Source organism: Pelophylax lessonae (genome assembly GCF_965119305.1).
Source record: "Pelophylax lessonae genome assembly, chromosome: 5".
Lineage (NCBI taxonomy): Eukaryota > Metazoa > Chordata > Amphibia > Anura > Ranidae > Pelophylax > Pelophylax lessonae.
In genome coordinates, this window is record NC_138772.1 from 161271250 (window position 1) to 161293262 (window position 22013).

The following is a 22013-nucleotide window of genomic DNA, read 5'->3' on the forward strand; positions in this document are numbered from 1 at the left end:
CTGAGCAAAAAGTCAGTCTTGTTGGTACAAAACCAATTTTTAAACCCTAGAAAAAAAAAAAAGAGTTGTCTGTGTGTGCAGAACACATTATGTAAATTGGGGAATTAACCGCGCTAAAGGAATAAAACAAACAAGCAGCAACTTCAAGTGTGACCACACCCTAAAGAATATATGTAAATCAAGTTGCGCTAATGTGATCTATGGAGGTATAAAGTCCACAAAGTCCCAATATTGATGACAGATGGAAAATATCTTGGGTAAGATCCTGAACTCGACTCCCTTAAGAGTGTACGCTTACCAGATTGAGGTAAGAATAAAGCGGATATGCTTAATCTTGTCACTTTGATAGATGATCCAGGCCCGTGTGAGCAGTGAACTCGGAGGTCATTGGATCATGTAAAAAATACAAACAAACGCAATAGCGTAAAACCCAACAAAAAAATATAGTATCACCTTGAGTGTGACTTAAAGTGGAGATTGGGAAACGTGTAAAAGGCTGCCACCAAGATAGCAGAGTGAAACAAAAAAATTTTTTAAAAAATTTATAAAAATTTAGGGGTGAATAACCCTAACAAAACAGATGCAGGATAAGGTGCAAAAAATATTCCAGTTGGAGTTGCCTCTTACCAGACAAATTAAATTATAAGCCCAAGTGAAAGATAAAGTGTTGAAGATATGTGTTTGGACCATCACCAACTAGATCAGCCTCTTACCAAAAACAAGTTTAAAGCAAGTGTGTAGAAATCAATCCAAGTGACAAAGGATGCAATACCAGATAAGCACCAGTAGGGGTCGCCTCTTACCAGATGTTAAACTCAGTCAAGCTTGTATGGAAATCAATAATCGGGGTCCAAACATGAATTCTGGGATCCTCGCTTTCAACCATAGATTTGCCCAATCAAAAAAGAAGAAGAGAGGCTCCCATAGCGTAAAACCATACAATTTATTGGTAATAAAAAGGAGTAACACTTACAGTGTAGCACGAAAAGTCAGGCAGAAAATGTGCAGCCGCCGGCCGGACAGCTTCGCTCGCCCGCACTCTCTAGGTCGCTGTTAGATGACGTCAGGGCACGGCGTACTGGCGTCATCTAACAGCGACCTAGAGAGTGCGGGCGAGCGAAGCCGTCCGGCCGGCGGCTGCACATTTTCTGCCTGACTTTTCGTGCTACACTGTAAGTGTTACTCCTTTTTATTACCAATAAATTGTATGGTTTTACGCTATGGGAGCCTCTCTTCTTCTTTTTTGATTGGGCAAATCTATGGTTGAAAGCGAGGATCCCAGAATTCATGTTTGGACCCCGATTATTGATTTCCATACAAGCTTGACTGAGTTTAACATCTGGTAAGAGGCGACCCCTACTGGTGCTTATCTGGTATTGCATCCTGTGTCACTTGGATTGATTTCTACACACTTGCTTTAAACTTGTTTTTGGTAAGAGGCTGATCTAGTTGGTGATGGTCCAAACACATATCTTCAACACTTTATCTTTCACTTGGGCTTATAATTTAATTTGTCTGGTAAGAGGCAACTCCAACTGGAATATTTTTTGCACCTTATCCTGCATCTGTTTTGTTAGGGTTATTCACCCCTAAATTTTTATAAATTTTTTAAAAATTTTTTTTGTTTCACTCTGCTATCTTGGTGGCAGCCTTTTACACGTTTCCCAATCTCCACTTTAAGTCACACTCAAGGTGATACTATATTTTTTTGTTGGGTTTTACGCTATTGCGTTTGTTTGTATTTTTTACATGATCCAATGACCTCCGAGTTCACTGCTCACACGGGCCTGGATCATCTATCAAAGTGACAAGATTAAGCATATCCGCTTTATTCTTACCTCAATCTGGTAAGCGTACACTCTTAAGGGAGTCGAGTTCAGGATCTTACCCAAGATATTTTCCATCTGTCATCAATATTGGGACTTTGTGGACTTTATACCTCCATAGATCACATTAGCGCAACTTGATTTACATAGAACACATTATGTGTTTTATATTTTTGTGGCTACAAGCCTACGTGTACAGTATAGAACATGTTGTCTGCAGAGCATATTAAAGCAGAAACACGTTACGCAGCACAAGTCTCATTTGTTAGTAGAGAGATAGCACCAACAGTACCGACAGGATTGTAACTGCCCTAGGCTACAGACTGGCTTCTTTTAAAAATATATTGTGAATCCCAAAGTAGAATCCCTTAATACCATACAGCACTACCGGGATTTATTGGATAGCAATTCTTTGGACATGTGGTTCTAAAAACTTCAGCGCAATTCGCAATTATGTACCATCTTGTAACTGAAACGCATTTAGACTGCAGCTAGCACTACAAGTGTATCCACATATGCATCAGAATATATTGTTATCTTAGTGTAGCGCTATCTTATGATATGTGATCAAACGTGCTCAACACATCACACATGTTATGTTTTCAGCATGTTTGGTCACATGTCATAAGGCGGCGCTGCACTGAGATTACGGTAAATTATTTAGACATATGTCTGTTAAAGTGTATATTACTCCAATGTCTTGTATTCCTGCTAAGTGTCTGTTGTACCATTTACCTGTGTTAAAAAAGTATCCTGGGCTCTTTGCATTGCTTCCTTAGTATGCAATACCTGGTGATCTCGCCAGTCCCCCTGCTTTTCTATCCCATACTGACCAATGTAGGCATGAGAGCACATATAACACAGTGTGATCAGTTTTCTGACTGTGGTAGAAGAACAGTCTCCAATGGTCAGACTTGTGCTGACTACCCCTGCCAGCCATTCACTGGAAAGATCAATGTACTTAATGTTTCCCCACACTCACCTCTCTAAGCCCCTTATGTAGCTGAGAACAGAGATTATGTGATCACTTAATTAAAACAACTAAACTGAGTTCATTTTTCATATTAAAACCTAAGCCAGAATTTCCTATAAATACATAGAGTGGAAAAAGATTAACATTTCAAATGATATACAGCATATATTTGTTTGTGACCCCAATAGAGAGACTTTTCCTCACTTTCCGTTCCTGTGACACCTATGCAATTCTAAAAAGGCACAGACAACAACATTTTTAGAACATTTACAACCCTTCCACAAACTGAAAAAATATTTTTTTTCTGTGTGTTTCCATTAGTTCCTGCCCTAACTGAAAGCCCAGTTGGTGTGAACTGGGCTTTAAAAAACAAATATGAATGTGAACTTACCTGGGCTAAATATACCATCAGCAGCCTTCCAGCCAAGAAATTCTGACATTTTTAGCAAAACTGCCTCCTCAATTAGAATAAAAACAGGTGACACTTCATAAGTATACCTAGAAAAAAAAAGAAACAAACAAAATGAACGGATGAAATCTAATAATCATAAACATAATGCTCTTTAAATATAGGTGTTATAATCTGTAACCTTTATATAAAATCATAAATTCACTGAGAAAATGATAATGTGACAGTGATAATAAATTAGTCTTTTTTTCTAATTCCAAATGAAAGTTTATTTAGAACAGGGGAAGTCTCTTGCAGAAAAGATACTGAACAATACATAGGGTATTGTATACCAGAAAAAAGTAAAATAAGTATCCTGTAATAATTAAAGTTGCATTTCAACCGAAAGGGGAAGTTCCACTCTTCCCTTCCCCCCCCCCCCCTCCTTTCCAATATTTGGGATGGGTTTTTTTTTTCTTGGGCGGGGCGGGTACCTTATGTTGACCAGGTACCAGCTCCATCCACCAATCAGATCGGTACAGCGATCTGAGTGGAAGTTCTTCCCCTCTACATCCCCCTGCAGCTTCTTAGAACATGTTACAGTTCCCAGGAGACTGTGGGACCAATCACAGGGCGCAGATCACACATGTGCAGTGAAAAGCTGGCTGTGACGCCACAAGTAGTCAAAGTCAGCTGCCCATAGTTAGGATGCTGGCGCCTGCACCCCAAGACCAGCAAAGAGCCAAGTTGGGTGAGGACATCGCTGGATCCTGAGAGAGGTAAGTGTGTGTTTTTTAAAAAGTCAGCAGCTACAGACTTGTAAAGGTCTGTTGACTTCTCCTAGGAAATCAGGCTACACAGTAGAAGCACTTGGGTCACTGATATTTTAAGGTATGATTTCACTACAGACTTGTGCTGTATTATTTAATGGAGCGTCTCTGGCCACACATCTGTTTTCCAGTCACAGTTGTCATAAAGGTTCTGATCAGTGCAAACAGCCCAGCAGTGACATATTCCAGCACAGCAGCTTCATCAACCACATGGGAGTCTACCAACCAATTCACAATTGAGTACTGCACATGAACAGCTTTTAAACTAGGGAAAGCACATGCTTCTGAGAGTCTGGGGTGAGCAGGTATGGAAATTACATTAAATAAATATTTTTCAAAACTGTGTTTTTAACTTACTGGAACCAATTGACTGCATAGTCCATTTTATTCAAAAAGTGAACTTAGCCTAGAAACAAGTGTGCCCCGAGCCAAGTCCCATGGAGATGGTACAAAGCCTAGAGGCCTACTGGAACCACTTAACTGCATAGTCCATTTTATTCAAAAAGTGAACTTAACCTTTAAACAAGTGTGCCCCCAAGCATAGTCCCATGGAGATGCTACAAAGCCTAGAGGCACGTTACGCTAAAAACATTTTTAGTAATAAAAAAATAAAGGCGTATAACATATTATTACAGCAAACAGTAAACAACTGCACATCTATTAACAAAGCCTTTCTCATTCATGGGTTAGGTAAACCCTAGGTTTCCTTCAGAGGTTATTAGGATTTCTTGAACAAGGAGCAATAGTGGACTGACCACCATCCCTCACGCAACAAAGCCAGTAGCATGAGACCAGCAGGTCTTCTTCTCTTTCTAGTTTCTCAGGTAAGAAACGATCAGCACTAATTTTTTTTGTAACTGTCTATAAGAATAGCATTGACCTCCAATGTAAGCAGCATTTTTCACATTGACTTCCAGTATAACAAGGCACACCTTCCACGGGTCATCAATGTCAAGGGTATATAGCCTCCCACTGACCATCAGTGAAAGGGTGCTTTCTCCTACTGACCATAAATGTTAGGTGATATATTTTTCCACTGACTACCAATGTAAGGTGGGCCTTCTCTACTGCCCACCATTGTAAGGGGCATTCTTCCTTTCACTGATCACCAGTACCATCTGGTGCCTGCCATTGGCCATAAATGTAAGGGGAAAACTTTCTAACTAATTACCAATATAATGGGCCCTTCTCTAATGGCCACCAATGTAAAGGTATTCTATGAATATAATTATACTTCTTTTTTAGTTTAATCCCCTAATTATTGCTGACCATAACTTTGCTGTACAGAGCAAGGAGATATTAAAAAAAAAAAAAATCTGCCTTGGGTGTAAAATAAGCTAGCACCACATTCTTTATAACTTTTTTTTTTTAATTAAAACTACTACTTACTAATTATATCAATGGACCATGAACTGAAGGCAAAATATGTTTAGCACCAGTTTAATGGGACATGGACATATTATAAGGGCTCCTTTTAATTTATTGCATCAGACCCAGGTTTTATTGTCAAAGCTTAGGTGAACAAGCTGAAGTTAGAAGATTGGCTACCATATAGAGCTGAACCAGAATCTGAGTGCTCCAGTTTTAGTAAATATTCCCCACTGTGAGAATGTGCACAGATTTCAGGCATGTACCAGGGGATTGGACAATGAACTCCTAAAAGATAGCAGCAAGTTTTGAATGTACATTCTTGTGGGATGATTTACGGAATGACTAGTAAAGTGAATGGCAACAGATGTTAGCAAATAAGGTAAAGCTATTTTCACCTCAATCATCCAACCGTGTGCTAACAAAAATCTTGTTTTTTTAATCTACCTTGCACAAGCTTGGATGATTGAAGAGAATATAGCTTCACTTTTTACAATAAACTAAGTGAACATTCACTTTGCTAAGTGAACACATACTACTTCCTAATGAATTAGCCTAGACTACAATGTGTTTGCTAATAAATGAAATACAACTTACACACTTGGGTTCAAAGCTTCTGTTATAAACCTTGCTGCCAAGGCGTAATGATCCATTCCAGCGTACAATTGATTGAAAAATCTTGGATGACCTTGGAAAAAAGACACATATGTATTATTCCCCAGTGAGCCAGTGATAATATCTAGACATAACATTGTGATAAACAAATCCCCTGCAATTGTGGATTTGAAGACATATCAGGTTTAGGAGTAGAGAATGTTTACTTATTCTGTTACAAAAAGGAACATTTTTTTACCAGTTATGTGCAAGCAAAACCCTCTTTCTCTTTTATTTATTTAACTTGCACATGACTGGATATTCAGACTGAACACAGCTTCACTTTGTTATCTAAAAACATTACCATTCACTTTGCTAAGTGAGCATTCTGTACTCCTTTAGTAAAGTATCTCAATCCCATTGTTTTTGTGTTTTTTGGACAAATTAATCATTTTAGGCCTGAAGATTATTTGAAGTCTCCAAACAGTATATATTTTCTGAAATCAGCATCCCTGAAGAATAATATGGTAGTAGTTTCAATTTTTTGTCACATAATGTTAGCACAACAGTTTATTAAATGCAAAAGTTCAGTAAGAAATAGACTAAAATTAATTTTAGTGCACACAAATGCAAATATTACTAAATTTTTGGTATTATATTGCTAGAGTAAATCTATAACCAAAATGTCAAGACTTAAAATTGCATGAGCCTTTGAAAGGGTGAGAAAATATGGTACCCAAAATAAAAAATAAAAATAAAACAATTTAATTAAAAAAAAATAAAATAAAAAATGTAAGCTTTAAAAGCTCTTACAATTTATCTGCTTAGAGTTAATCATGAATAATCGCCCTATAATGATTTATCTTACTCTGCTGTTTGCAGTAATATATATAATATGTGTAGCACAATCAACAATTTTCACAAGTTGGATCACCCAACATTTGTGTTTACATATGAAAGTATGCATGAGGGTAGTCAAACATTTTTTTTCGATAGTTTAGGTGCTTGGGATAAACGTTATTTTTTTTTTAATATAAAGCAGTAGTAAATTCAGCTTTTTCACTTGTACCTGCAGGTACGCTTATAATAAGGTTTACTTGTAGGTACTGTGAATATCTCATAAACTTGTGCCACTCTTGAAATATTCACAGTTGTAGCAGCTGGTGACTAGGGATGATCGAACGGTTCGGGTCAACCATCGGTTCGACCCGAACATTGGCTGTTCGAGGTTCGGCCGAATTCCAAACTTTTTGCTGAAAAAGTTCGGAATTCGGCAACCAGAACCGACCAAAATGCAATGGGACAGGAAATGGGCTTTAAAAGCCCGTGATTGGACCAGAACCATCAGTAAAAGACAACTGAGGGGGCAGGAGAATGCTAGGAATGTGATTGGAGTGACTAGGGGTCCAGAGGCCAATCATTAGTGAATACGCCCCCCAGTATATAAGATAGCCCCCGCCAAATTCCTAGCATTGTAATACAGGGACATGGAAGAGAGTGGAAGCAGTTCTGTTAGGGTGCTATTTTCCACTTTAGTTAGCTTTAATAATCTAGTTTCTGTAGGGAAAGTGTTAAGTGCCAGGGTGACCGTAGTGTAGTGTAGGGTTAACTGACTCTGACTGCTATGGCAGGGTGACAAAACCCTTCCATGTCAGGGTGACCGCTATAGAGAAAAGATCGTTTCTCTTAGGTCACTTATAGAACAGCGATATGGCTTCTCGCCGGTCAGCCTGCTTTTTGCTGCAGGCGTTCATAGGGCTTTTTTTGAGGACATGTTTTGAGTCAGGCATGACATCTGAACTTCTGTATAGGGGTATATATACACACACATGTATGTATATATACACCTACACATACATAGGTGTGAAAGTAGCAGAACACTATGCTTGCGCTAATGAAATAATTAACAGGCATAGGTCTCCGCTCCATTACACCTATATATGTCTATGTGTATGTGTATATATACATATAAGTGTGTGTGTATATATACCCCTATACAGAAGTTCAGATGTTTTGCATGCCTCCAAAGACCCCAAAAAAATGCCCAAAAAGACGCCTGCGCCAAAAAAAAAAAACCGCCCAGGTGTGTTATTGCAGGGGTTTTTTTTTGGGCATTTTTTTGGGGTCTTTGGAGGCAGGCAAAACATCTGAACTTCTGTATAGGGGTATATATATACACACACACACTTATATGTATAGATACACATACACATATATAGGTGTGATAGGAGCGGAGACATATTGGTGTTAATTATTTCATTAGCGCAAGCATAGTGTTCTGCTATTTTCACACCTATATGTGTGTAGGTGTATATATACATACATGTGTGTGTATATATACCCCTATACAGAAGTTCAGATGTCCTGTTCCTTGGATGTTGGTCCCCTCTATGTGGCTAGGCTGTGAAAAAGTCTTACACATGTGATATTGCCATACTCAGGGGGAGTGGCAGAATGTATTTTGGGGTGTCATTTTTGCTGTGTACATGCCATGTGTTAGGAATATCCTATAAATTGACAACCTTGTCTAAAAAAAATCAGGTTTTCATTTTTTTCCCACATTTTCCGAAAACTTGTGGAAAAAAATGACATGTTCAAAAGACTCATAATGTTTCATAGAATATACGTTGGGGTGTTTGCTTTCTAAAATGGGGTAATTTTGTGGGCGTTTTCATTGGCTTAGTGCTTTAGGGCCTTCAAAAGTGTGATAGGTAGTAAGAAAATGATGTGTGTAATTTATGCTCCCAGAATGCCTGAGGGTGCTACTTGGAACTTGAGTCTCTTTATGTGGCCAGGCTGGGTAAAAGTCTCACACATGTGGAATCGCCATACTCAGGAGGAGTAGCAGAATGTATTTTGGGGTGTCATTTTTGCTATGTACATGCTATGTGTTAGAAATAGCTTATAAATTAACAACTTTGTGGGGAAAAAAAGAAAAAAAAAGTTTTTTTTTCCATTTTCCCAAGAATTGTGGGAAAAAATTACAACTTCAAAAAACTCACCATGCCTCTTAATAAATACCTTTGACTGCCTACTTTCCAAAAAGAGGTTAATTAGGGGGTATTTGTACTGTCCTGACATTTCAGGGCCTCAAGAAAGGAGATAGGCAGTCAGTACATCCGGTGCGATCAATTTTCAGTAATTGGCACCATAGCTTCTAGACTCAATACATTTCACACAGACTAAATAATACACTAATTTGGGTTATTTTTACCAGAGATATGTAGCAGGACAAATTTTGGCCCAAATGTATGAAGAAAAATTTATTTTTTGCAAAATTTTATAATAGAAACTAAAAAAAAAAGTACTCTATTTTTGCTTATATCACAAAAAAGCTCTATTTGTGTGAAAAAAAATGATAAAAATTATGTTTGGTTTGGTAGCATGACATTTGTCTTTCAAAGTGTGAGAGCACTGAAAGCTGAAAATTGGTCTGGGCAGGAAGGGGGTGTAACTGCCCTGTATGGAAGTGGTTAAAGTGCAATACCCATATTTCATCACACATCACAGTGCAGTTACATATAATAAAGTGCAATATGTGACATTAATTGCATTCACTAAAGTGCTTCTCTACATGTCCATTTTAAAGTGTCTTGTGCAAATAAAGTGCAACACAGTCCACAGTTTATCCTCAGTGCATCACTCCACCAATGTGTCTCCACCACCACTTAGGAAAACGCATGTAGAGTTAGCTAATATGTGCTTTATCCCTTAAGGGAAACAATTATCTAGGAACTGTACCAGTTTTTTCTTTAATAGAATCTTCAGGATCACCATTAAAAAGCAAGAAAAGAAATTGTGAAACCTTTTATTAAATAAAAAAATTTGCTCCACAACATATAACAGCATATGCGGTAACATTCAAGAGTGCATTTCGCCATGCACCTGGGTTCAATTGCTATATTGCCTTACAGCTTGACTCCACCATCCCTAGTGTGAGCGCGGTCTATCCGGGTGTATCTTACCACTTCTGGGTGTGCTCGGCAGAATGACGACAGAATTAATTTAGTGAATGCAATTTATGTCACATATTGCACTTTATTATAAGTAACTGCACTGTGATGAAATATAGGTATTGCACTTTAATGTTTAAAGAGCGATGTGTAATATAAGAGCAATCTGATTGTAAAATCTCCTTTAGATCCGCCAACAACTATGTAGTGCATGGGCCTGCATAACCAAATAGATCAATGTAAATCATCTGTATTGTGTTTTACATGATTGCTGTTTCATACAATTTATAATAAAATGTATATATAGATTTGTAGGTATATTATTTTAGCAGCTACAGTATCTGCATTATACAGTGATCATTATGACAGCATACATTTCTACAAGGAAATTGATTGTAGGCTAAGCCACAGAGGAAGTGAGCTGCTTTCCAGAATGAATATAACCAATTTTGCTGAGTGCCTGTTTCACTAATGTCAGAGCTGTCCATAGGCTTTCTTGAAATAAGACAAGTGTAAAGGAACCACAACCCACACTGTACTTGTGGACTTCCATCAGTATACGGCTTCCTCCCAGTCGTGAACATAGATAACAGATTTTCCAGCCGCCCCCATACAAAGCTAGCCAAAAACTTAGCTTGTATAGGTTTTGGAATCTTCTCCTTTATTGAACAGTTTCACACTCAATTTATACACACATAAGCACATCCCCCTCCTGATCAGATTACCACACACAGGTCAGGGGTTGCCTGATTACATTATCATATACAGATGAAATTGTATACAGAAATAGAATTAACCCAAACTAATTATGTAGCCATCTGGACAGAAACAATGTGAGTTCATTAACTTTTAACAATGGAACAGACAGGCTTAACAGAATACACGTCTCACCTCAGTACACAGACCATCTCTGTCTCTGACATTGAAGTTCAATACACATTATAAGTAAACACAGAACCCATTTAAAGCAATCCAAACCATTAAGTATCTGTCTTTCACTCCCAGTGACGGTGAGTACTGTCACAACAAGTATAATAGAACATTATAGAACTATAATGTTACACATGAATTGTTGTTGTTTGCCTTTTAATAATTTTGTCCCGTACCTGGGAGAAGCCTCCATTCATCACATGTACTGTATTCTGCTGGAGCTAGACACACTATTGTTTTTTTCACCTTGATCTGGTGTTAAAATCTGCACAAGTTTTGGATTAAAGCTTTCTAAAATCTGCAAAATGTCATTTGGATCAAGTCACTGTCTGCCAAGCTACTAATACTATAAGTGAAGCTATCTCACCACAACTGGATCAGTTATAGAGATTGCACTTTCAGTGCTTAGATCGCAGAAGCAGAACAGATGCTATATTTTATACATTATTGTCCAGTTTTTTTTACACACTAACTTCTTCCCCATTGCCCCACATACATTTACTGACACTTACCAGCAGCCCGCTCCTGCTGTGTTTGGACACAGCGGGAGCCAATCTGCGGGTCCGGCGGACCTCATGTCCACCAGGACCTGGGGATCATTCCCGACAGAGGCAGAACAGCGCAGTGCCTGTATGTAAACAAGGCAGATTCTGTGTTTCTGCTAAGCAGGAATATGGATCTCCGTCTTCCCACATTTAAAGCACATCCCCCACAGTTAGCAAGCCCCCCCAAGGGACACATTTAATCATTTTTTCACCCCCTGATGTTAACCGCTTCCCTGCCATTAGTACAGTGACAGTGCATATTTTTGATCGCTGAGTACTGTATTGGTGTCACTGGTCCCCAGAAAAGTATCAAAAGTGTCACTTAGTGTCCGATGTGTCTGCTGCCATTACTAGTAAAAAAAAAAAAAAAAAAAAAAACATTCCATAAAGACATCCCATAACTTTTGGGCAAACCAATTATTATACGCTTATTGGGATTTTTATATTATGTTATGGCAGAAAGTAAAAATATAGTTTTTTTCAAAATTGTCAGTCTTTTTTTGTTTATAGCGGAAAAAATAAAAACTGCAGAGATGATCAAATACCACTATTGTCAGTTAAACGAATGCAGCGCTATATCGCAAAAAATGGCCTAGTCGTAAAGGGGGGTAAACCTTCTGGAGCTGAAGTGGTTAAAAGAACATTACACATTATTTTAACAGGTTAACAACATATGTTCTATATGCATCGCATAGCATATCTGGTTACATATTATTTCATACAAAAAAAAAATTCTAGAGGTATTATCTAAATATCCAGATATTTGATTTACAACCCTGATTAATCTAACATTGTTGGCTTGTTTTTGAAGTTTCAAGCTCCAAGTCATTTCCATTTTCCCTACTTGGTGATTTGCTTTGATGCTATACTCAAGGGGAAATTGGAAATATAAATATGTAGCGCTAAAAATATTGGTAATGTCCGACAACATATAGAGTCCAATCAAAAACATTCCATGGAAGTGAAAAATACGGTGATGAAAAGAAATCCAACACGGATAAATGGTGTAAATCAATTGTGCAGCAATTCCCAACACCAGTGAAGGTAAAAAATAGATTGCGCTCACCAAATGGATGGGACCCCAAATACCTTATAGTATAGGAGTCAAACAGGCTTGAAAGAATGATGGAATGTCCCCACAGGATTCACCGACTACAGTAGACAACATGTAGATCTCCAGCAGATGTAATCACTCAGAGACTCCACTTCCACATGATAGGCGATAAATCCCAAAAAAAGGGGGGACATATATAGCGTAATATTGCTAAAAACAATTTATTTTAGAAGTAGCTGATACACTTACAGACATCCGTGAAAGAGTATCATATAAAGTATAAAACAGCTGGGCCGACTAGGTCCTCTTAACATGTTTCGGCATACGTGCCTTTCTCAAAAGATATTGTCAGCAAGTAACAAGTGCTTCTATATATAATATATGAATAATTTTTTATACTCAAGGGGAAGCTGTGATCTTTTTAGGGAAACGACTAAAACAGAGATGGGTGGACATGATTTCTAGGGACACTACCAGTGGCGGCTGGTGTGTTGAGGGCGCAGGGGCGCCGCCCCCCCATCCATGCGTCCGGCCCCCTAATCTGCATGCAGGGCACCGGACGCATGGAGTGCAATGTTTTTTTTTTTAATCACCTGATTAGAGCCAGAGGCTCTAATAGGGCGATGGAAAGGGTGGTCCCGGGGCGCAGAGCAGTGCGTCCCGAGCCCACCCATTGTGTGACAATAGCAAATGAAAATTCGCTATTGTCACACCGATCCTCCTCCTCCAATCAGGAAGCTGGTCTAATACCGGCTTCCTGATTGGCCACATGGCAAACCCCATGCCATTGGCGGAGCCGAGGAGGAGGCGGGAGCGGGAGGAGGACTCGAGAAGACGCGCCACCGGAAGCCGTCGCCAGAGTGAGAAGAAGCCGCCCGCCGGGAATCCGGGACCTGCTCCAGGTAAGTGCACTGGTCTCAGGGGGGGGGGGGGTTGGCACACTGCATTGAAAGGGGCACGCACGCTGAACTCTGCATTGATGGGCGGCATGGCACAGCACAGTGTTGCATTGATGGGGGCACGGCACAGCACAGTGTTCATTGCATTGATGGGGGCACGGCACAGCACAGTGTTCATTGCATTGATGGGGGCATGGCACAGCACAGTGTTCATTGCATTGATGGGGGCACGGCACAGCACAGTGTCCATTGCATTGATGGGGGCACGGCACAGCACAGTGTTCATTGCATTGATGAGGGCACGGCACAGCACAGTGTTCATTGCATTGATGGGGGCACGGCACAGCACAGTGTTCATTGCATTGAAGGGGGCACGGCACAGCACAGTGTTCATTGCATTGATGGGGGCACGGCACAGCACAGTGTTCATTGCATTGATGGGGGCATGGCACAGCACAGTGTTCATTGCATTGAAGGGGGCAAAGCACAGTTGCATTGAAGGGGGCACGCACGCTGAACTCTGCATTGTGGGGGCACAGCACAGTGTTCATTGCATTGAAGGGGGCACAGCACAGTGTTCATTGCATTGAAGGGGGCACGCACGCTGAACTCTGCATTGAAGGGGGCATGTACGCTGGTCACTAAATTGAAGGGGCCATGTACTCTTGTCTCTGCATTGAAAGGGGCATGTATGCTGGTCACTGCATTGAAGGGGGCATGTATGCTGGTCACTACATTGAAGGGGGCATGTACGCTGGTCACTGCATTCAAAGGGGGCATGCACGCTGGTCTCTGCATTGAAAGGGGGCATGTACGCTTGTCTCTGCATTGAAAGGGGCATGTATGCTGGTCACTGCATTGAAGGGGGCATGTATGCTGGTCACTACATTGAAGGGGGCATGTACGCTGGTCACTGCATTGAAAGGGGGCATGCACGCTGGTCTCTGCATTGAAAGGGGGCATATACCATCTCCTGTACCATGACCTGTGACATGCCTGTACCATGACCTGTGACATGCCTGTACCATGACCTGTGACATGCCTGTACCATGACCTGTGCCATGCCTATACCATATCTGTGCCATGCCTATACCATGATCTGTGCCATGGCCTGTGCCATGCCCTTTCCATGACCTGTGCCATGCCTATGCCATCACCTGTGCCATGCCTGTACCATGACCTCAAAGTCACGTAATTTTTTACCGCGTTTTTTTGACGCAAAGCAATACCTATTACATTTGTCTTTTTGGGCCCCCCCCCCCCCAAAAAAAAATTTTGAGCACCAGCCGCCACTGGACACTACGCTCCTGATTCAAGCATGGGGAGAGTGATATCTTCAGGAACAATTACTTGCTGAGCCTGGAATTGAGACCCAGGGCCATTTCCAGGGATACTGTAAAATAAGCCAAGGTGTGGCATAGCAGTAACATTTGAAGGGAAAAGGCTAACAGAGAACTGTATAGATACAGTTTACTGTAGGACTAGGAATAGGAGCAAGGAACCATTTCCAAAGTTGGGTGAGGGGGTCAGTGGTATTTGTACAATACTACTATGTCATGGAAGGGTGGCACACATTTTCAGTTAAAGTGGGCTGCCCAGACAAAGATTGGATACCAGCAGTGTATAGTATTCTTTTTTCTCTTTTTCTTTTTATTAGTTAAAAAAATAAACACACATCTCCTACTATATCACTGTCACACTTACATAATAGATCATATGTTCTTCTTAATGTATAATGTCTTCGACTGTATGTTTAAACATGCATATAAAAGTATACCCTAATTTTTAGTGAATATGTATGCATAGGAACACGGTGCACACACATGCACAATAGGCACAGGACCCAGTCTAAATGTTTTTTTTGTTTTTTTTCTTGGAAAGATTTTTGTTAGTATCTGGATTATACTAAAGGAGAGGGTTATATTTAAAGGAAAACTATAATAGTTTCGCTCAATTTTTATTTTTTTATTAAGATTGCAGTCTATAAACTGCGCTTATTCTTCTTCACTAATTTTATACTGTAACATCTTAGTTTTACAAATAAACATTTTTTTTTTTTCCAAATTCTTTTTTCAGTCAAGCATAATACAAACAAATGTCACACTCATCAGAACAGAAAAAAGATGGATCAACAGAAACATACCTTTCGTAAACATGAAAGAGATAAAATAGAAGAAAAACAAAAGATGCATTTAATTCGGGGATATCGAGAAAGTAGTGTGCAATATCAACATGAGTCCGTAATCAGAGAACACTTCCAACATTCAATAACTTATAACTATGGTTTGTATAATTCACATATCAGGCAGCGTGGGAAAGATAATGCGTAAATACACTAGAGTGTGAAGGTAATACTCAAAGTAAACATAATAATAAACAGCTCAAAATATGGGACATCCTGAAGTGAGAAAGAGGATATAGTGACAGGGATATAAGGGGGAGTGGGGAGGGTGGAAAAGCGGAGTATCAGAAGGAAAAGGAGGGAGGGTATAAAGCGGAGGGAAAGAAAAGAGATAGATCGGGACCACCTCTGCATCCCCCAAGGATAAGAAGGCCACAGAGAAGATCCAGGGAGGGGAGGGGATGGGAGCGAAAAGACTGGAAGGTGTGGGATGGACCCCGTGCGGGCACCCAGCTCCGAAACCTGGTCATTTCAAGTAATATTGTGTAATGCACGTCCTTCATCTGAGAAAACAAACATGTTCCAGCAGCTCCATGTCTTAGTGTATGGCTCCCTTCTGCCCTGTGGAGTCAGCACCAGATGATCAAAGTCATTGATAAGTTTAACCGTGGATAGCCAGAGTGGGATCGAAGGAGGGGTGGTGGATTTCCAACAAAGGCTGATACAGATTTTGGCCGCATTTAAGAGGTGGCGGAGGATAGATTTCTTGTATCGAGCAGGGGGGATGGTCGTGTTATGTAAGAGAAAGAATGCGGGATAATCCAAGAGAGCATAGTCTGTAATTTTCTGAGAGATTCTCCTCACTTCCTGCCAAAAGTCCCATAGGTTCGAGCAGCTCCAAAATACATGGAGCATAGTACCTGGGTCTCTTAGACACCGCCAACATCTATCAGATGTCCCAGGGAAGAATCTAGCAATGCGCACCGAAACGTAGTACCAGTGTGTTAGAAACGTACAATTAGTTTCCTGGAGACGGGTGTAAATCGAGGAGCATAGGGAAAATATAACGATGTTTCTGCGTTGAGTCACAGTGAAGGTCTTTTGTAACTCACCTTCCCATTTCAAGATACCGGGAAGTACAAAATCCTGTGGAGGTTCTGAAAGTAGTGAGTAAAGCTGTGATAGGGCGTGTGGCAACGGGGTATGGCCCGAAAGAAGAATTTCGAGGGGTGACAGCGGCCTTTCAAAAAGTGAGCAGGAACCCAATTCCCTGAAGAAGTGCCCCAGTTGCAGAGCTTGCCATCGCGGCAATGCAAATGGGCCACTTGTCGCAGTCAACTGTAGAAGAGAAGGCTAGTCCGCAGTCGCTCCAAAATGGCATGCTCGAAAATGGCCCCCCATTAGGAGGTCTCAAAACCTGCCCCGGCACACCCCGCCGGAAAGGCCGGGTTCCCTAATATTGGGAACATTGGTGAATGCAGTACCGAGTCTCCTGCGGTAACCAGAATTGAAGAGCAAATTCTAAGCATCGGGGCGATAAGGGGGTGTCGTCTAACTACCTCTGGCACCGACGCAGAACCCCACGGGGCTCCCGGGAGGTAAAGTGGATATAGGGACATTTCCAAGGTTGTCCACAGCTTCAGTCTGGAGTGTCTACACCAGTCCACCAGTCGATTTAAGTGAGCTGCCTGATAGTAGCGCTTAACGTCTGGGACTGCCACTCCACCGTAGGCTTTAGGTAGCATGAGTAGGCTTCTACGCAGCCTGGGCCGATGTCCAGCCCATATAAACCTGGTGAAGGTAGCATCTACTTGTTGAAAAAACAGAGCAGGGATAGACACTGGTAGGGTCTGAAATAGAAAGAGAAACTTTGGGAGTATAGACATCTTGAGTATGTTGCAAAAACGGCCAAACCATGAATGGAGACCCGTCGACCACTTATCCAGCAAAGCTCGAGCCAAGGCCAGGAGAGGCAGAAAGTTTAAGAGATATACATAAGAGGGGTTCGGCGGAAGTAGCGTCCCCAAATACTTCAAGGCGACCGACGCCCATTTAAAGGAAAAGTTGTGGCGGAGGGAGTTTTGCAGCTGAGTTGAGAGAGACACTCCCATGGCTTCTGATTTATTGCAATTAATTTTCAGGTGGGAGACTGCACCATAAAGTTCAAATTCACGAAGGAGGTTCGGTATGGACACCAAACGATTGGTGAGGGAAAAGAGGAGGTCTTCCGCATATGCCGAGATTTTGTAAGAATCAGTGCCCACTAGCAATCCAGTCACGTCAGGGTTGAGGCGGAACTTGATTAGGAAGGGCTCCAAGGTGAGGGCAAAAAAAAGGGGCGAAAGGGGGCACCCCTGCCTTGTGCCGTTAAAGATTTGGAAAGGTGTGGAGAGCACTCCATTGGCCTTTACCGCTGCACGGGGGCATGAATAGATACTGATTATCCAGCTGAGCATTCGCGAGCCATGTCCGAAACGGTGCAGGACCCCAAACATGTAAGCCCAATTGACCCTATCGAAAGCCTTCTCGGCATCTATGCTCAAGAAGACTGTCGGTCGGCACTGGGTCCTGGCTAGATGGATTAGATTAAGGGCCTAGGTGGTGTTAACATTAGCTTCCCGTGTGGAGATGAATCCAACCTGATCAAGGTGCACCAGATCTGGCAGGAGGGGTTGTAGCCTAGAGGCGATCATCTTGGTGAAGAGCTTCAAATCTGCATTCAGCAATGAGATCGGGCGGTAGCTCCCGCAGGCCGAAGGGTCTTTCCCTTCCTTGGGTACAAACGAGTTGTGTTCCAGTAAGGAGTCCGCATGAAAGGAGGTGGACCGACCGATCTCATTGAACATCTTCAACATATAAATGCTGATAGGACATGACGGTGAAACCATCAGGGCCAGGAGCTCTGCCTCGTTTCGCTGCCTTGATGACCAGGGATAGTTCATCCTGGGTAAAAGCCTCCTCTAAAGCTTTCCATGCCGGGGAAGGGAATCTCGGAAGAGGGACTGAGTCAAGATAAGACTCCACAGCCAAGGCATGAGAAGGATCCCAGGGTAGGTTGTAAAGACCTGAGTAGAAATCCCCAAAGCGTTGAGAGATTTCTCTGGGGAGATGGAATTTACGACCGCCATCCCCCGTAATACAGGGAATATAGGAGGAGGCCTGCTGGTCTCTAAGGGCCCTAGCCAGCACCCTCCCACATTTGTCGCCCGATTCATATTGGATCCGTTTACATCTCTGAAGGGCGGCCTTAGCACGGTACTTTAGCAGGTACACGACCTGGGTCCGCAAAGCGGTTAAGTCAGCACCAACGGAAGGGTCTGGGTGGCGCTTATGGCACTGTTCAAGCTGTGAAATGTCTTCAAGAAGTTTGGTTATCTGCCTTTCTCTGGCTTTCTTGATACGCGATCCATGCCCAATCAGGACCTCACATATTACCGCCTTGTGTGCCTCCCAAACAACTCCAGGGTCACTGTCTGGGGTCTCATTGAGCTGGAAGTAAGTCTGGAGTTGCTGGGAGACATCCGCCAACACCTACGGGTCCTGCAGGAGGCTCTCATTGAGTCGCCAACACCAGTCTGACTCCCTGCCCGCTCCTCCAAGTCTTACCTCCATAGTGACAGGCGCATGGTCCGACCATGTAATAGAACCAATGTCTATGTCAACCACGGAGGGGAGGAGATGGTGGGGAACCAGGAACATATCAATTCGGGAGTATACATTGTGCGGGTGGGGGAAGAAAGTATAATACCTCTCAACGGCGTGAAGTATTCGCCACGCATCAACCAGTTGGAGTTCCCGGAGAAGCTTTACCACCTGCCCCCGAACTCCCCGGGGGACCGACGAGACTCCCGCAGACGTATCCCGGTGGGGGTCTAGGGGAAGGTTCCAGTCACCTCCCAAGAGTAGCCTACCCTCTGCAAAGTCCATAAGGGACGTCAGGGTATTCTTTAAGAACGTATCTTGATGTGTATTTGGACCATAAATATTGGCCAAAGTGACCAACACTCCACCAATGCGGCACTTAAGGAACAAGAACCGGCCGTGGGGGTCAATGCGTTGTGCAAGAAGGGACCATGGAACATTGTTCGAGAGCAGGATGGATACGCCTTTTGATTTTGCAGGGACATTAGGAGCATGGTATGCGTTAGGAAAAAATCTGTTTTGAAGAAAAGGAAGACTGCCTGACCGAAAATTTGTTTCTTGGATAAAGGCAATGTCAGAGAGTGAGCGTCTCAGATCACCTAGGAGCAGTTGCCTCTTTTCGGGCACATTTAGTCCCCTGGCATTCCAGGTGGTTACCCGCACAGGGTCCATAGCAGGGCAAGGAATACAAGAGCAGAGGAAGTGAAGGCGGGAGCAGCAGGGAAAGAAGAAGGGAAGGGGGTGTCAGGGGACAGGACAGGCAGGCAGTAGGAAGGAGGGCCAGTACCGTGGTACGGCTCAAGAAAGGGGACACCAGAGAAAGTGGACGGGAATACCTCAACAAGGTAAAAGTGGGACTATAGCAAAGAGAGGACCAAAAGAAGGGGGATGAAGGGGGGACAACAAGTAGTAAAGGGAAAAGAAAAATGGAAAAAAGGAGGGGGAAAAGAGACACCCGTTTGAGGAGAAACAACCCTCTGGGGTGTAGGCCTAAGTGGGGGGTAGAACTAAACACAACGAAGGAGTCGAGCTCTGAGGCCAGAGCTCCCTCGATATAGAAACAAACAGTGATATATACCGCATGAGAAAAATTGAAACATTAAATGAGCAATGGAACAGGTCCATAGAGCGGGAGCGGGGAACTCACCCGAACCTCACTCTTTGGAGATAACTTAGCACTCTCCATATAGAACAGCAAACATATACGTGTAATTTGCTAACCACCGGGATCAATGGAAGCCGGCCACCCCAGTCTACCCAAACCTCTCAGGGGCAAGGGGCCGCAACAAGGGGGTACGTCCAGAGCCCCCATTCTATCAGGGACGGGTACGTGACCCACAGGTCCCATAATTCTCCCCCCGCACGCCAGAGCCTCAGGGCTCCTGAGGTCGCCTCCGGAGTCCCCTCTAAATCGTGCAGGGAGTAGCCCAGTGCCAACATGTGGTAGCCCACGAGCCCGTAGCTGGATAGCGTTTGCCCCCAAGAAGGGGCCCCAACAGATAACACCCAAGGATGTGCCCCTCCTACCCAACCATGTGCGCTGACCTAAGTGAGAACCCCATAACAGCCATACACCCAAAGCGTGAGCTCTAGCAAATAATCAGAAATGGCAGTATTCATAGAACATCAAACCATCACAAAATGCCAAATGTAGGTCATACGGAGCAGAGATGGCCATCTTCCTCTCTTCAGGCGGGGAACTTCATGGGAAGCATTGGAGTTTAGGGTGCTGCGTGGACGTTGAAGCTAGTTCATATGTGTGTCTGCAATTGAGTTGTGTAGCCACCCAAGGCAAGGGCAGGGGGAAAGCACAGGGGTGCAAAGACTCACATATAGATCCAGGATACATTGCAATGAGAGCACAGTACCTCTAGCAAGGTTCCGGCACAGGGAGTAGAAAAACAGGGGGTACAGGAGGCCCAGGCAGCCAGGAACACCGCAAGCAGTGAGTCAAGGTCTCTTCATTCCAGGTGGTGGAAACAGGGCTTGAGAACAGCAGAGAGCAGAAGATACCAAGATGGTGTCATAGGCCTCAGTCTTCCCACACCGCCTGTGGCGGGTCAGGGTCCAGTCTCCTACGGCTCCTCGTGTGCGGGGCGGAAGACTAAAAGCCCTGGGTGAGCGTCTAGGGGGGCTCGGTAGATGTTGGAGACAGTTCGGGACCTGAACTGGATCAATGCCCAGGAATGTAAAGAGAGCTGGCAGATCACCTGGGTGATGTAGTGCAAAGGAGGTTGTGCCCTTGCGGACCATAAGGGATATAGGAAAACCCCAGCGATATGTGCAGTCTGCTTGTCTAATCTTCTCCAAGAGTGGGCGCATCAAAGCTCTCCTCTGCAGGGTAGCGCGGGACAAGTCTGGGAGAATCCTAACTCGGGCCCCATCAAAATCAATGTCCCCTGCCTCCCATGCCAGCCGCATGATCAGTTCTTTATGGGCATACCAGTGGAAGCGGCAGATGACATCACGAGGCCTATCTGTGTCAGCGGAGCGCGGACCCAGGGCACGATGCACCCTGTCAAATTCGAAGTCCTCTGGCTGGATTGTCGGGACCAAACGGTGGCAGATGGATAGCAAGGTAGGCTGTAAGGACTCCTGACCCATGGCCTCTAGCAACCCCCCACACTCTGAGGTTATTCCGCCTGCTGCGGTCCTCTATTTCCTCCACGCGGAGCTGCAGGGAGGTGACATGTCAGCCTGTGTCTTGTGGGCCTGGTCCAGCTGGGAGACCCAGGCTTCTAATGCAGAGAAGGAAGTCTCATCCGCCGTGACCCGATCAGAGAGAAGCTGGATCTCTGATCGAACCACCTGGAAGTCTCGGTTATCCACTTCTTCAACCCTGAGTACCAGGGCCTCCATATCCCTCTTGGTAGGTAGGGCCTGAATCAG

The 22013-nt window shown here is 43.1% G+C and overlaps 1 protein-coding gene across 2 annotated transcripts in view; it reads right to left on the bottom strand.

Annotated features, from left to right (window-relative positions):
- The window catches only part of GADL1 (glutamate decarboxylase like 1), a 426922-nt gene that overhangs the window by 240932 nt on the left and 163977 nt on the right, over positions 1–22013 (bottom strand). For both annotated transcript variants that reach the window (XM_082257434.1, XM_082257433.1), the window contains exons 4-5: positions 5983–6073; positions 3191–3297 (exon numbers count right to left, since the gene is read on the bottom strand). In XM_082257434.1, coding sequence (XP_082113560.1) covers positions 3191–3297; positions 5983–6073 — 198 coding nt within the window. The remainder of the gene's footprint in view (positions 1–3190; positions 3298–5982; positions 6074–22013) is intronic.